General features: G+C 43.7%; 2 protein-coding genes across 2 annotated transcripts; both read right to left on the reverse strand.

Annotated features, from left to right (window-relative positions):
- LOC133114103 (G-protein coupled receptor 183-like) lies at positions 1–4965 on the reverse strand. The gene is made up of 2 exons (XM_061223292.1): positions 4836–4965; positions 1–1019 (listed from the first exon to the last, which is right to left on the reverse strand). The coding sequence occupies exon 2, from the start codon at positions 1000–1002 to the stop codon at positions 1–3; it is 1002 nt and encodes a 333-aa protein (XP_061079276.1). The 5' UTR covers positions 1003–1019; positions 4836–4965.
- Positions 4966–4985: 20 nt separating this feature from the next.
- Positions 4986–14948, reverse strand: LOC133114104 (NACHT, LRR and PYD domains-containing protein 12-like). Its single transcript, XM_061223293.1, has 11 exons — positions 13189–14948; positions 12509–12682; positions 11669–11839; positions 11391–11564; positions 10972–11142; positions 10429–10602; positions 9319–9489; positions 8663–8836; positions 8134–8307; positions 7461–7508; positions 4986–5021 (listed from the first exon to the last, which is right to left on the reverse strand). Exons 1-10 carry the CDS (start codon positions 14946–14948, stop codon positions 7502–7504), a joined length of 3150 nt encoding a protein of 1049 aa, XP_061079277.1. The 3' UTR covers positions 4986–5021; positions 7461–7501.
- Between the last annotated feature and the right edge of the window lie 1307 nt (positions 14949–16255).

Genomic DNA, 16255 nt, shown 5'->3' on the forward strand with positions numbered 1-16255 from the left:
CTACGCAGGAGAGGGGTTGGCGGGCGTGGCCTCGGCGGGTGCGTCGGCGGTCGACGTGGTCGACGCAGTAGGCGCAGGTGCAGGGGCGGCGGCGGCGGCCTGCTTTCGGAAGCGGAGACACTGGAGGCAGGGCAGGTTCTCCACGCGTGACAGGTAGATGAGGGGCTGCATGCTGCAGCTGATGTTGACGAAGGAGAACCCCGCGGGCTGGACGTAGCAGCGGAAGACGTCGGGCGTGTAGTGGTCCTGGAAGGGGAACAGGGCCACCGGGGGCAGGTAGTTAAAGATGATGATGCACAGGATGGACAGCACCATCTTGAAGGCCTTCTTCTTCATGGGGTGCATCTCGTCCTTGCCAGCCCGCGAGCGCTTGAGCGCCCACAGGATGGAGCCGTTGCACAGCACCATCAGCATGAAGGCCGCCAGGATCTCGCTGGTGAACACCTTCTCGAAGTTGGGCAGGCCGCCCACGGCCTTGGCGGCGGCGTAGCTGAAGGTGAGCAGGAGCACCACCACGGAGCAGCCCACCCGGTACTTGTGGGCCTTGAGGCGGCTGAAGGTGATGGGGAAGAGGACGGCCAAGAAGCGGTCCAGGCAGATGCAGGACAGGAAGAGGGGCCCGCTGGTGTCCTTCACCCCGTACATGAACTTGATGGCCCGCCAGCCCTCTTTGCTCTTCCACAGGTAGAGGTTGAGGAAGCTGAAGGGCACCATGATACCGAAGTAGGCGTCCATGATGGCCAGCAGGAAGATGAAGATGTCGGAGGTCGAGGCCTCTCGGCGGTTCCGCACCAGGATCACCAGCACCATGAAGTTGGCGGGGAGGCCCAGGAAGACGTTGAAGACCTGCACTGCCAGGTCAAAGAGCACGCCCTCGATCATCTCTTCGCAGCCGTCGAACACGCTGAAGGGCTTGTCGTTTGTGGAGCTGTTGTTCTGGGGCGGTGGAGAGGAGGGGATGAAGGTGCCGTTCGGCGAGTAGAGGGAGGGTGTCAGATCCATTGGGTCTCTTTCTGTTGCTTTGATAGAACAGATGAGAGCAGAGTCAACACAATTTAAACTCCCATTCTGTGTGTTGGCTTATTAATCATGTCAAACAGTGTAAAAATTGTGTAATCCTTTGCTTCAAATAAAATACTGAAGAGCCACCCAATGGGTATCACTGAGGTTAAGATTTGGGATCAGACCTAGAGGAAAACGTTTTTGTGTAAATGTATGCATTTAAATTATATATGTGGACGCTGTTGACTTTTAAGTTTAAACTGCTTAACAGTGGTGCATAAGACTTCAGTACATTCAGTACACACTGTTGACCAAAACGACTGGAAAAAGTTTGAAATAATAAAGTTCTTATTTTAGGATTCACCAAGCAAAAATAGCTGGCATTCCAAGTCTGATATTTTTATACGAATAAATAAACGAAAACATGAAACGAGCACAAACTTGGGCTTTGAACAGGGGAAACTATCGTGCTGCGATTGGCAATCGCCCTCAGACAGTTTGGTTGGTGCAATTCTTCAGAAGCATTCAAATTCAACTGTCCAATAAAAACTGCATCAGACTGGTGTTTAAAGACCAGGTTACTTCCAAGAAAATATGAGTAGCACTGCTTTGGAATATGATTTTGAAATATATTGGTGAAATTTAAATTAAAAACGAATCATTTTGAGATCAGTAACTGGTACACAGAGTTGTAGGAATTGTAGAAAGTTTTATTGCTCTTTTTTTACAGATGCTAGTGACTTAAGTGCAGAAGCACATTTTCTATTTAAAATTCCAAATGGTAATTTTCTAAACAAAGTGTATTTGATGCAAACAGTCAACAAAATAGCCCAAACTATACCTCTCTGAGTAGGATATAGAATTTATATGGCATCGTCACATATAAATGGTTGGCATTTATATAGCGCCTTTATCCAAAGCGCTGTATAATTGATGCTTCTTATTCACCCATTCATACACGCACTCACACACCGACGGCGATTGGCTGCCATGCAAGGCACTGACCAGCTCGTCAGGAGCAATGGGGGTTAGGTGTCTTGCTCAAGGACACTTCGACACAGCCCGGGGCGGGGGATCGAACGACTGCCAGACGACCACTCTTACTGCCTGAGCCAATGTTGCCATATCGTCATTAGATTATAATGGTTAAATCAGGTAAATGCACTTGTGTTCAAAATAGGAGGGTCTGCTAAATAAATGGAAGGTAATGTGAACGTTATGCTTTAACCAATGAAAAGCTTTTTAACCTTTAACTTAACTTTTTTTTTTTTTTTGAATCTATCGGGAAAGGAAAAGGACATTCAGTAAAACCACAACATTCATATGACCACTTGCAACAGTGGCTAAAATTCTGCTTAAAGGAAGTTTAAACAGGAATGTTTAAAAAGAATAATAAAATGAGTGCTATTCTGATCTCCTCGTCTTACTGGCGGTTACGGGACGCTTGCTGCGTGAGGACTGGGAGAAAAACACTCGGGCACCGGCGTCACAAACAGTGGCGGGGGCTTCCCTCAAGCTGTTTTTCAAACTCTGTTCCTCTCCACGCTGCTCTCTCGGGCATCCCTCCCTAAACAGCAAGTCCACGATGGGCCTGATCCGGGTAATGGCTATTAAAAACCACACCTGTACAAAGCCTCCCATAGCTAGACCATTGGCACCACCATCTTACACAACTTAATACTGGCAAGATAATTCATTTTTGCATTTCTTACACCCACAACAGGCTATTGAATTGAAAGTATTGAATTGAAAATAAAGTGAAATCGAGATGCAGGGAGTATTTTCTAGCCACTGTCGGCCAAGACTTGCTTTTGTGGGCAGTTTTGGCCAGGGTCCACTGTAAAACATTTTGTGACAAATGTTTGTAAAATGTGCAATATAAATAAATTTGATTTCATTTGAAACGACACAATGAAACAGAAGTATGGGGGATAGGATGTAAATTCCGTACAACAAATTTCCAAAAAAGAATGCAAAAGAAACATAAGCTCATTCCTACATTCGGAATCTGTGTTGTGCTCCTTCTACGTGATCCTTACTGGTTTCTGTGATACGCTAAAAAGTAACAAGCCCAATGTGGGAACATTATTCTGGGAATTTTGTTTAATCGCCACAGTAAAAATAACACACCTTCCACAGCTTTTAGGTATACATAACATAACATTAGGTACAGAAACAAACACTGAACAAATGAAGTCTTACTCAAATGGTTCAAAGGAATCAGTTTCCTCAAACCACTTGAGTAAGCCAAGCTCCTTTGTTTCAGAACGTAGCACTTTACAGTTTGATTCAGCCAGGACATTAGCATTTATGGACCTTAAACAAAATAATCTCAACAGAGATTGTAAAATCAAACTTAGTTTCTACACCAAGCCTAAGTCATAGTCCGACTTTACACTTGCAGAGAGCAAAACTGTAAAAGCTCAAACTAAGTATCCATAGATTAAATGTCCTTGCTGAACCCTGCTGCTGCCGTCTGAATGTTGCGAGCCTGTTTCGTGTCTGAACTGCTGTGGAAGTCACGGCGCTGACAGCCCTTATATCTCACGTCCCCGGGCCTGTTGGGCCCCCACGGCCCCCAGAATGGCAGGCCCTCGGGGCCCCAGAAGCCCCATTCTCCCTGTGCTGGGAGTCCCTGTTCAGACAGACACGGCACACCTCTGAAACCCAAGGGGCCCCCAGCTCCCCAGAGTCTACTCCTGCCCCCAGTGGGACCATGGCAGGGGAAAACACACCTGCTATTCATCACAAGGTGATCACACTTTTTGTTTCTCACTAAAGTTTAAACACGTATGGTGGTGTGTGTGTGTGTGTATGTGTGTGTGTGTGTGTGTGCGTTAGTGAGTGTTTGCGCATGCGCATGGACAGGTGCGTGTGCATGTGTGTGTTTGTTTGGAATCATTTTTCACTCAAAAGACCTCAGTGGTTCTGCGATGATTACAGTTCCTTTACTTTAATGTGACCATTGGAAAAATGGTAAATGGTTGTTCCATTTGCCTTTGAAACAGAAAAAGTCAGAAAATATAAAATGACCACCCCAATCATCCCATATTCCCATTTTACATTAGTCAGGAAAACAGAGTTTGGGTAAAAGAAATTGCTTCAAATATGGTCTTTATGCATTCTATCACTGATCATTTAGGTTCCGACACACCATTTCCAGACTCTGAGCAGATTTTAGGGAGCTACAGAGTGAGGGAACGACGCTCTACCTTTCCGACTTCATCCCCCCCTTACAGGACTGTAAACATGCCCCCTTTTATTTTGCATGCCGTTCTGGAAATTATCACAGTAGATTACATTTTCTCCAATATAATATCCATAGACTGCAATATATGCAGTACGTTTTAATATGCCACATTTTACAACATCGTCATGTCAACTGTTCCTTCCAGTTGAATGCTCAGAGCTGCACAGAGGGACAGACCAGCCTGGAGGATAGCTGTAAATCCCTACATTTGTAAATCCCTACATTTATTTGAACTAAATAATACAAAATCATAATGATCTGAATTGATTTATTTGGCAGAAAACAAAAAAAAAGTTAATATATAATTTATCAATATGTATATATTTTTTAGAAACTATGCTAAGAGATCCGGAGGCATTTACCGTGGGTGTACTTTCCTGCGAGAACTCGAACCTACTACCCCTCTGGCTTACAATGTTATTGTAGGGGCATATCGCCTGCTCTAGCATTGTGAATTAGCTGAGTTTTGCTCATTTTCATTCAATTAAAATTCCAAAATTAATCATCGATATTAATGAGACTGATCAAATAACTGGTAGTATCCACATAAACGAACACAGCCAAGCAGAGGGGAGACTCTTACCGCGGTGATGGCGATGGCCTTCTCCTGCCTGTCTCAGAAAGGGGAGGAGTCCAGCAGCGCACACGGTATTTATGTGGACGACAGACCCTGAGGGGTGGTCCACCTGGACCCTGGGCTTTGGATTCCCAGGAGGAGGAACCACTGCTGACGTGTTCGTCCAAATCCCCGCTCCATTCTCCCAGGGCACTGCATTTATGGGAACCGGCAACAGTGCCAGATGAAAGTATTCTTAGTGACGGGTGAGGGATCAGCGAAATATATTAAAGTATATACTTTAGAACAGTAGAAACGGGATACAGTCAGAGGATGAGGAGATGATTTCGCCTCTGACATTCAGGGCAGCTTATGCCATCAGGGAGGCAGTACTGGAGACACCCATCCTTCTTTTATCCCACAATAAAATAAACATTTAATAAATCTGAGGGCGAGGGGTTTAATCTAGAAGATATTTTTCCGTTGATGCAATATCTAGGTTTTGTGACTAACATGTTTGTAACAAAGTGAAACTGCACCACTTGAAGATGCAAGACACATTTCTGTATCATCAGGAATAAGGTATCTTATCACAATGGAAGCTACATTAAGCTGAAAAGCATGGATGTCATGACGTGAAAGCTTGATTTCTTCTTGTTTTGTACTTGGACAGCAGACTGCTTCATGAGTTAAATGGTAAATGGCTGGCATTTATAAAGCGCCTTTATCCAAAGCACTGTACAACTGATTCTTCTCATTCATCCATTCATACACACACTCACACACCAACAGCGATTGGCTGCCATGCAAGGCGTTTAGGGGTTAGGTGCCTTGCTCAGGGACACTTCGACACAGCCCGGGCGGGGGATCGAACCGGCAACCCTCTGACTGCCAGACAACTGCTCTTACTGCCTGAGCCATGTCGCCCCATTCTTGGGGCCTTTCCTTGCCCGCAGGAGCCCACAGACTGGGTTTGGAGCAGGTTTAAACAGTCCCGTTATGCTTCCGCACGTGCCAAGCCGCAGAAGTAATAATAATAGCAATAATGCTTTTTATTTATGTCACATTAGTGCACACTTAACTTGGGGAGAACATTCAATTAGCAATTAATCTGAAATCTACAACCCGTACTGGCAATTACAACCTGCTCAGTTTCCAGTATGCCACAGTTTAGATGAAAACAGCCTTCTGATAGCAGAGTTGACTTTATTGACTAACTGCCAGGATGTGATTAAGCCATTTTGTTTCGGTTTACATAAAACATGGGAAACTGGAGTCCACTGGTCAGCCTTTTGAATCTGACTTGCAGAGCTGTCAGGACAGTATCATGTGTCTTACAGAGAACCAGCACAAAGTGAGATACAACATGGAGAACAAATATGCCAAACAAAACCTGAGTGAAAGTATTAAGGACAACAATGCCCTAGTAGTGTAACTTTACAATGAAAGTCAACATGTTTTACACCTTAATAAGACTCCCAAAAGACTCAAAGAACCCTCAGTCCTCCCATCAGGACAGAAACATACAGTAATTTGCGCTGTAAGACTTGAATATCTGTCGGTGAGGATTTGTCGCCATCCAGTGGTCACGCAACATAACCACATCTTCTTGTGACTCTATCGCCCCCTTGAGGTGAACAAGTGCCAGCAAACATCACTGGTCCGCATTGTAACGCTCCGCAAAATGAAAATATGGCTTTGAATAGCTCAATATATATTGTCATATCTAAATCGGTCCAAATTTTGCTCTCACATAGTGTCAGGACTACGACTACTGGCCAAGTAAGACGTTTAGTCCAAAAAGCTACTCAAGGCCATTAACAGGTCAGTACAACAGTTCAGGCAGAGACAAGTCTTCATTGCACTATTAGATCAGCGGATGAGCGGAGTAGTTGCCAGGGCATCAGATAGGAATGACTTACTCTTGAGATAAAAAATGCACACACGAGTCACTGCACTAAGTTGCGGACACTGGTTGTGAACACAGGAGAACAGGAGTCCTCCTGAACAGAGTGCATGTGCGTCCAATGAGAGCTGGTGCTGTGCAACTGCTTCTACTCAGCAAGGTCTTAATTGAAGACAATGATTAGTTCATTATTAGTTGATGAGTTGAATCAGATGTGGTATTGCTGGACTAAATCAAGCCTGCACCCACACTGCCTTTTCAGACGAGATAAGATTGGGCACGCCTGTCCGGGTGTGTCAGGAAAACGCACAGTACTGCCTGCACAGTGTTTCAGAACCCTCATTTTCTGCAGACTACATTTCCCACCATGCCTGCCTCAGCCCCACAATGCACTGAGCTTCCCTGTAACTGGGCACACCCACATCCTTTCTGCAAAGCACTGGGAGGCAGCAGTGTGCATGTGTGTGTGTGTATGTTAGTGTGTGCGCATCTGAGTGTTATGTGTGCGCGCACAGGAGTGTTGTGCGTCTCTGCGCGTGTGTGAGATCAACGCATGTCCACTGCCCTCTCCCGTGTTACCTCCCAGACTGGTAAAACAATCAGACCTGTGCACTGCAACAAGCAGTCAGCTAACATGCATGTGAAGAGAGGAGGTACAGGGGAGAGAGTCAGGGGGAGAGAGACTTCAATGAGAAAAACAGAAACTCAAAGAAAGGTGCATGTAACGGGAATCTATTCAGACGTACATTTCCCACAGCATAAGGCTCGTCCAGGTCTTCCAGCCTGGTCAGAACCTGCAAGAACAGAATGAGGTCAGGCCAGTCTATGAAGGGCAGTGTAGCAATGCCTGAGCCTCCTGACAAGACCTCATATAGCAACGGTGTGGAATCCATGGCACGAAGAAGTGAGACTGTTTTCAGAGCCCTACCCAGTATTAGTATAGTGTTCCTAATGAAGTGCTCAGTAAGCATCTTTCTTAAGTACTTTAAATGGAGAAAGTACACATACTACAACCAAACCACAACACAAACCTTTTCTTGTTCACTATTTGGAACTTATAGTTGCAAGTGATTGTGTAATTATTTGTATTATGAGACCATACACCTGTAATTACCATAACCACAAGTAATCCTGAATACTCATACTCTTTTGATTTAATAATCAGTAATTAAGAAATGATTTAGTGATACGTTAATGATTCATAGACGGTCTCAATCATTTTCTTCCGCTAATAAAGGAAACTTTGGGTCTCATATCTCAGAATACTAATCTTCTACGGGAGATTAGCATTTTCACCATGATATCAAACTGGCTAAATGCAACGTCCACGAAAGCCCTTGGCATTATACACCAGATGAATTTGACTGTTAATGAACGCACAGCGCCGAACTGAACGCAGCACAGGGTCTCCACACTCACTCCAGCGTCTCCAGGCTCCAGAGTGGATCTGTCTGTAAAGAGGACAGCAGGCTGGGCCCTGAGCGCTGCAGCTCGTTCAGGCTCAGGTTCAGCGCTCTCAGGTGCGTGGGGTTCGAGCGCAGGGCTGACGCCAGCGAGGCACAGCCTCCCTGTGTGACCCCGCACTTCACCAGCCTACAGAGAGGAAGAGACCGCAACCTCAGCAGGGTGGAGGTGCTCGGGGTTTCATTGAGGTGACATGACATGGGGCTACAAAGAGGATTTCATGTGTTTTACTATATTTCCCCACTTTCCAGAATTCGCCTGTGATTATTACTCCCACCGTGCCATTTTTATTAAAATAGACCCTAACTGGCAAGCGGAAAAAGAAGCAATGCTAAGAGAGCTAGCTCAATACCCACTTACAGTATAGTTAGCCTGTTTGCAGTTCCAAACAACACTGGGAGGAGAACAAATAATTGTACTGCAGAACACAATAAACAGCAGAATACTGAACCCGATTTTAAACAGAAACACACTCTGTACTTACTCCAGTTTCTCCAGTCGACAGTGTGGATTCCCCAGTCCAACACAGAGCAGTTGAACACCTGAATCCTGCAGGTCATTAGCAGTCAAATTCAGCTTTCTCAGGCAGGAGGAGTTTGAACAGAGAGCTGAGCCCAGAGCATCGCAGCACTCCTCTGTCAGTTTACAGCTCTGCATCCTAAACATCACATATTTTATTATTACTTTATACAACAAAATGACTACTTCCAGTCATTTGAATATGACAAAATGGCAGAAGAACAATCAAACCAAATGTTCGTTTTCTCGTTATTATTGTTAGCAGTCTTCCACCACTTTGGATTAAGATTATGGAATAAAGACAATCTGCAAATAAAGTCTGAAACTATTTGTAGAAAACAATGGGATAAGTCTATTACATATCCACTGGCCTGGGGTGTCAACATTTCAGATCAATCAGATTTATCCATAAAGTTGGTGTAGCTTCGGCTGAGTCAACCTAAAATATAACATAAAATACAATTCTTGTATGCATCACTGAGTTAAAACTGAAATGAAATTAATCGGATAAAAGAAAAGAAATGTTGCACTTCAGTAGAGGTGTTTCCCCTACATATTAGGAGATATGGTTACACCGTCCTACGACACTTCGATTAGCAAAAGAATATTTAAAAAACGTACTCCAGTTTCTCCAGTTTGCAGTGTGGATGCTCCAGTCCAGCACAGATCAGCTTCACCCCTGAATCCCGCAGCTCGTTCAGACTCAGGTCCAGCTTCCTCAGGTGGGAGTTTGAGCCGAGAGCCGAGGCCAAAGCATTGCAGCATTTCTCTGTGAGACAACATTTTATCAGCCTGCAGTGAATAAGAAGGGAGATTTGAAGTTATTTGAAGATTTAAAACTGTTAAAACATTGCAAAGGTAATTTTTTCCCTTCAAACAAAAAGGCAACAAAATACATTAACAGCTGTGTAATTAGGACATAAGCAGAATTCTACTCACATACTCAATTTGAGGTTTGCTGGCAGTCGCTCAGAAAGGCTGAATTTGTATGAGGTCTCTGCCAGCTTGCTTGACACATTTATCCTTGCTACTGCTTGATAAAGGACTAGCTCAGCCAATTCAATGCATGTTAACATTCACTGTTCTGCCGCATGTTACACTGGACAAGAGCCTCTGCTAAATAACTGAAAGTGTTGACTTCTGGATTGAAAAGAAACCTGAATTAGTCATGTTATTATATGGTAAATTACCCTCTTGTCCATAATAAAGGTGTTATGAAGTACTATGAATCAGGTTTAAACATGTGAGCAAAGTTGACCCAACTTCCGGACATGTTCAGGCCAGGAAACTAATGGTCAATTCTTCTGAGGAGTTGGGGTGTCTCGATGGCGCAGCCTGTAGAGCACTGACCGCATGCTCATTGCGAGCCGCGACGTCGGCGGTCTGACATTTGTCGCATGTTTTTCCCCCTCTCTCGCTCCCATTCTTCTTGTCTCTCTACACTATATACTGTCCAATAAAGCTGAAAAAGGCCGAAAAAATATCTTAAAAAAAAAAAAAAAAAAAAATTCTTCTGAGGAGTTGAACAGACATAGCTAGTCAAGCCAGCTCAAACACTGCCTTTTATCGTGAAGCCCTGTAGCTACCATTTAGGCTTATTTTCCCATACACCATGGAACTGTTTAAATTAACCACTATCATTTCTATGTTAAGTAGGGAGATGTGCTGGGTTTCACCGGGCCCTGTGGGTTTGTGCCAGTTGAAACGGGGAAACACACACTGTATACGTACAGCAGCTTCTGCAGGCTGCAGTGGGGATGGGTCAGTCCAGCAGAGAGCAGCTCCACTCCTGCGTCCTGAAGCTGGTTGTGACTCAGGTTCAGCACTCTTAGGTGGGAGGAGCTTGAGCTGAGAGCAGCAGCCAATGCAGAACAGCAGTTCTGCGTGAGCTCACACCCCCAAAGCCTAAACAAGAACGGACGGGACATAGTCTAATTTACAGTACAAAATAAGATTCACATTCAGACAAATATGAAACCGGTAATGCTCATTTCCCAAATAATAATAGTAGGAACTACTAGATATTAAAATATCTACTTGTCAATGTGTTGTCATGCTCCTGAATAACTTTTTTGAACCATACACTTGCATCACCATACTTCTCTCAAAGCTTTAACCTTGGACCTAGTCGAAGCAGTATAAATGCTGAACTGAACAGAGTCTTCCCGTAATACACACAAAAGACGGGCTGTTTATGAAGATTCATTATTTATTTATCCTTTCATTTATCTTCGCGTCCGCAGTTTGGGGGGCAGTAAGGCAGAGTATACTCACCACAGCGTGTCCAGGTTACAGAGCGGACTCTCCAGGCCCGCACAGAGCAGCTTCACTCCAGAGTCCTGCAGCGGGTTGTTGCACAGATCCAGCTCTCTCAGGTGTGAGTTTGAGCTGAGAGCGGAGGCCAATGCACCACAGCACTTCTCTGTGAGTTCACACTGCTCCATCCTTAAATAATTAAATTAAATGACTCCTGTTAGATAAATGCATGATGAATTATCGAGATCAGATTTAGAGAAGATATTTGTGATCGTGGACAAAATGGTGATTTCAGTTAAACACTCCAAACACTCCCCACTTAAATAATTAAGTTATTTTTCTTTCTTTAGCTAACCGTTTCCTCACTAACTGGATAAAAAGTTTGTAGATCTTACTGGCAAAGTAGACCTTAAAAAGACATGAATGTCTGTACGGACCTCAGTAACTCCAGTTTGCAGTGTGGATTCTCCAGTTCAGCACAGAGCAGCCGCAGCCCTGAGTCTTGCAGGCTATTGTAACTCAGGTACAGCTCTCTCAGAGATGAGGAACTTGAGCTGAGGGGAGAGACCAACGCTTCGTGGCATTTCTCTCCAAGTTCACACTGTTCCAGCCTAAACAAACAAACAAATAAATAAATACATAATACATGATACATAAGTTTTTGCATGTTTACTGAATGTGACTAATGCATATTTGAATGCACAGTGCCTCATACCTCAGAGTTTGTAGTTTACACAGTGGACTGTCCAGGCCCGCAGTGAGAAGCTTAAATCCAGAGTCGTACAGGCTGTTGTTGGACAGATCCAGCTCTCTCAGGTGTGAGTTTGAGCTGAGAGCGGAGGCCAATGCAAGACAGCACTTCTCTGTGAGTTTACACCATCTCAGACTGCACAGGAAGAGATTCGAAATGTGTTTTACTGATCGGAAACTGAGTAGATTCAATCTGACACAACTACAAACAGCTTCAGGACCACAATGGAAATAAGTGACTTCATTGCAATAACCTGATAGATTATGTACCATATGCATGTCTGTGTATTGTATTTTAATTTATCAAATAAACCACTGATTCATTCTACGTCCCAGAGTACTAATTTTGAATGACAATTTGAAACTTGATCTCATTCTCTTCCTCAAAAACGTGTATGGTTGGCTGGCCTTACTGCAGCTAGATGCTTGCACACAGGTGGAAACCACCACATTCTCTATCGTGGTCTCATTGGGTGAACAGCTTTCTCCAAATAATTTATATAGAAGCATCAATGGAAGCATGGAGCTAGCCAGAAAAATGGGATTCCTGGCATTCGGCACCTGTTGTTGTAGAGTTTTTATTATCCTTTCAGGTGATTATATTTATGATTCAGTTTCATCCTCAAAACAGAAACACTGACTTTTGCTTTCTATGCACTCAGTCTAACTACTGCAGCCTTTATACCTTCTGGTCCAAATATATAGGCACACGCCTTATTATACTACTGTTAGTAGTTTTCCAAGCTAACAGTAGGGTGCGCTCATGATCTCTTAAGATGAGTATAAAAGGAAACTCTGCACTTACTCCAGTTTCTCCAGTTTGCAGTGTGGATGCTCCAGTCCAGCACAGATCAGCTTCACCCCTGAATCCTGCAGCTCGTTCAGACTAAGGTCCAGCTCCCGCAGGTAGGAAGGGCTGGAGCTCAGAGCCGAGGCCAGAGCATCGCAGCTACTCTCTGTAAGATCAGACTGCCACAGGCTAAAAAAGAAGGTGTTGAAAATGATGCTTAAATGAATGCAAATTGGCTATGGTGCAGGGCTTAATCGCTTATCTCAACAAATCCTGTTTATTTGTTAACAAATTAGAGTCAGGTTTAATTTTATCCACATACGCATACAGCATACCTTTTTCGCCAGATAGATAAATGCGGAAGATGACGTTCTATTAGACAGTGGTCATATAGTACACTATACAGAGAAAACAATAATGTACAATAAAGATTACAGTATTATCTTCACACACTCCAACCATGACCTACAATAACCATTGACAGACAGAATTCTGTGCAGATTTGGGGAAAACCTTCTGTTACTCCCGGTTGGGTCAATCATATGAGGCAAGATCAATTGAGCACGGAAAAGTATTTTAATCAAAAACAACTATGTATTTGACCCAGGTCTGATTCTGTGTTATTTATTTAGAAGCATGAAAGAAGCTGCATTCTGTGGATCAGTGTGAATATCAACCTGCTGGAGAATACTTACAGAGCTCTTTTGGCAAACCTAACCACCGGCAGCAGCCTCCAACTATCCGGAGATCTTCTATACTTCCACATTTCAAACTCTTCCAGCTTCTCCTCCGATGTCAGCAAGGCAAAGACCAGATCTGACCACTCTGAAGCTTTGAGTTCACCCTGAACGTCTCCGATCTTCTTCATAAAAGCCTGAATTTCCTCTCCAACGGAAATGTCGTTCATTTCATTCAGACAGTGGAGCAGACCGGTGCCCCTCTCTGGAGATGGGCTGTTCCTGATGCTCTCCTTAATGTACAGCATGGTTTCCTCTGCGTTGTGAGGGCAGCTTCCTGTCTGGGTCAGAAGGCCTTGTATGTGTGACTGACTGGGGCCCAATGAGAGCCCGAGAAGAAATCGAAGAAAAAGGTCCAGGTGTCCACTTTCACTCTGTAAGGCCTGATCCACTGCAGCCTTGTGAAGGTCAAATAACCTCACCTTCCCACTGTGACTTTGGTCAAGGAGATTTCTGTTGTTGTTCCTGAATGAGAGAAATACGTGCAGAGCAGCCAGGTGTTCCTGAACACTCAGGTGTGTAAAACTGAACATTCTGCCGGGGCACATCCTTGAATCTTCTCTGCAGGTGTCTGTGCACACCTCCGATAGCACTGCGGCTGCACAGACATTGATGCCGAGGTCTCTTACCTCCCCTTCAGTGAATATGAACTTGCCATTCACCAGGTTTTCAAATGCCAGCTCCCCGAGTTTCAGAATGATTTCTCTGTCTGACTCCAAGACATTTTCTGGATTTGTGTCAGTTCTCCCCTGATAGTTCAGATTAGTCTGAATGAGCAAAAAGTGAGTGTACAATTCAGTCAGGGTCTTGGGAATTTTTCCACACTCTGCTTTACTGAACACCTTCTCCAGAACAGTACCAGAAATCCAACACAAAACTGGTATACTACACATAACGCAAAGGCTTCTGGAAGACTTTATGTGTGAGATAATTCTGCCCGCCAGGCTTTGATCTTGGATAGTCTTCCTAAAGTACTCCTCTTTCTGTGGATCACTGAACCCCCGTACCTCAGTCACCCGTTGGATCCATTCTGAAGGGATCCGATTGGCAGCAGCTGGTCGGGAGGTGATCCATAGCAGAGCAGAAGGAAGCAGATTCCCCGTAATCAGGTTTGTCAGCAGCACATCCACTGATGTTGACTCTGTTACATCTGTCAAGTTCTCATTATTTTGAAAATTTAGGGCAAGTTGACTTTCATTCAGACCATCAAAGATGATGAGAATCTTGTGACTCCAAATGTCACCATTGTCACATTCTTTCATCTCCGGATAGAAATAATGAATTAGACCCAGCAGACTGTATCTACGGTCTCTGACCAAATTTAACTCCCGAAAAGGAAGGAGAAATATGAAATGAATGTCCTGACTGGCTTTTCCTTCTGCCCATTTCAGTATAAACTTCTGCACAGCCACTGTTTTTCCAGTGCCAGTGATCCCCTTTGTCAGAACAGTTCTGATGGACTTCTTGTGTTCAGGTGGCAGCGTAAAGATATTGTTGCAGTCAGTCATGATGTCTGGTGGAGTTTGTGTCAAGACCAACTCTGTCCCAAACTCATCTTCATCACTGACCATCTGAGAGTCTTCTTCTGTGATGTAGAGCTCTGTGTGAAAACTGCTGAGAATACTGTGGTTTCCCCGCTTTGCAATCCTACCCAGTACATTCCGTAACTTTGTCTTCAGCCTGAATGCAAGCATCTCTGCTGCTGTTGAGGGAACCATTGTAGGGACATCAACCCTCACACAATTGAAATACTCAACAATAAAATAATAAATTACATATTTTAATAAAGTGGCTGAAAGCATTTCACTCTATCCTATGTCGGTTGAAAATCTTGGAAGTCAAACTGAGGAGACTCCACAAATGCATTCTGACACAAGAACGCCTCTGTGATATACAATTTCTGTGGTTATAATTGTTTTAGTGCATTTTATCAAAATCTTATTTTCCAGTGAAGATCTTACTTGTTCTGTTTTCCATCTCCAGTGCTATAATTCAGGTGCAGAGACTTCTGAGAAATTGAAATATTTGACAGGAAAAGAAAAGGCCAAATGACAACAAAGATTATCAAATCTGATAGGTTCAGGGAGCAGAAAAAAAAGATGCAGTACTGCAACTTTCGTCCTTTCTACTCCTCATACCTCATCTTTAGCTCACTTAAGAAGTGTTTCTCTTGAAGCCATAATAAACTCTAATTTTAAATATATTGAAAGGCATTTCATGTTAAGAAGGCTACATCAAAAGCAAATATAGAGTCGGCACATACATAAAGATATGAAAACGAAGGTACCGGCGGAAGTATACAGGTACCTCGGGAGTGCTGCACGGTTACTGGGAGACCGCCTTGAGAATGGTGCTGCTGGGGTGAGCTGATGCCGTCAGTCTCAGGTTTTTATTTATTTTTTGTCTATTAAAACTGCTATAGTACTCTACGCATATTAACTAACAAAATATGCGTCAAGTCAAAATAATATTATGATTACGTCAATGATTGGGACCATTGGATAATTTACATTAGCTAACTTAGTTTAAACTAAAAGTGCAAGTAAAAATGAATGCAAATGTGATTATTTTACAAATTATTAACCGGGGTAGGCTAAATGTAATGCACGCTGATATAAAAGCAATCGTCTCTTTCCCACATATAACGTCATTAGAGCTTCATAAATAGCTAATTAATGTTACGCTCCGTAACGTAGAGTGCAGGTAGACCACGGCTAACGTCGCTAGCTACAGTAGCTAACTGTTGTAGCTAGCTTACTTAAGTGTCGTTTAAACAACACCGAATAATCACCTGAAAGCCAGGGAAGGCTGAGGACAGTGTCCTTTACCAAATAGCGTAATCTCTAAGTAAATGGAATGCAAATGCTGATAAAACCAATCTCCCTGTATTGTTCTGAGTTCTCTGACGTCACTAAAAACTTTCTTCTTCACCAATACAGGTTAAACTTGTTTCACCCCGGCTGTTCTCTGCTGCCGCCTACAATCTTGGATGTTGTAATGCTTCAAAAGTAACCCAGTCCACTGC

This window comes from Conger conger, chromosome 16 (genome assembly GCF_963514075.1).
Source record: "Conger conger chromosome 16, fConCon1.1, whole genome shotgun sequence".
Classification (NCBI taxonomy): domain Eukaryota; kingdom Metazoa; phylum Chordata; class Actinopteri; order Anguilliformes; family Congridae; genus Conger; species Conger conger.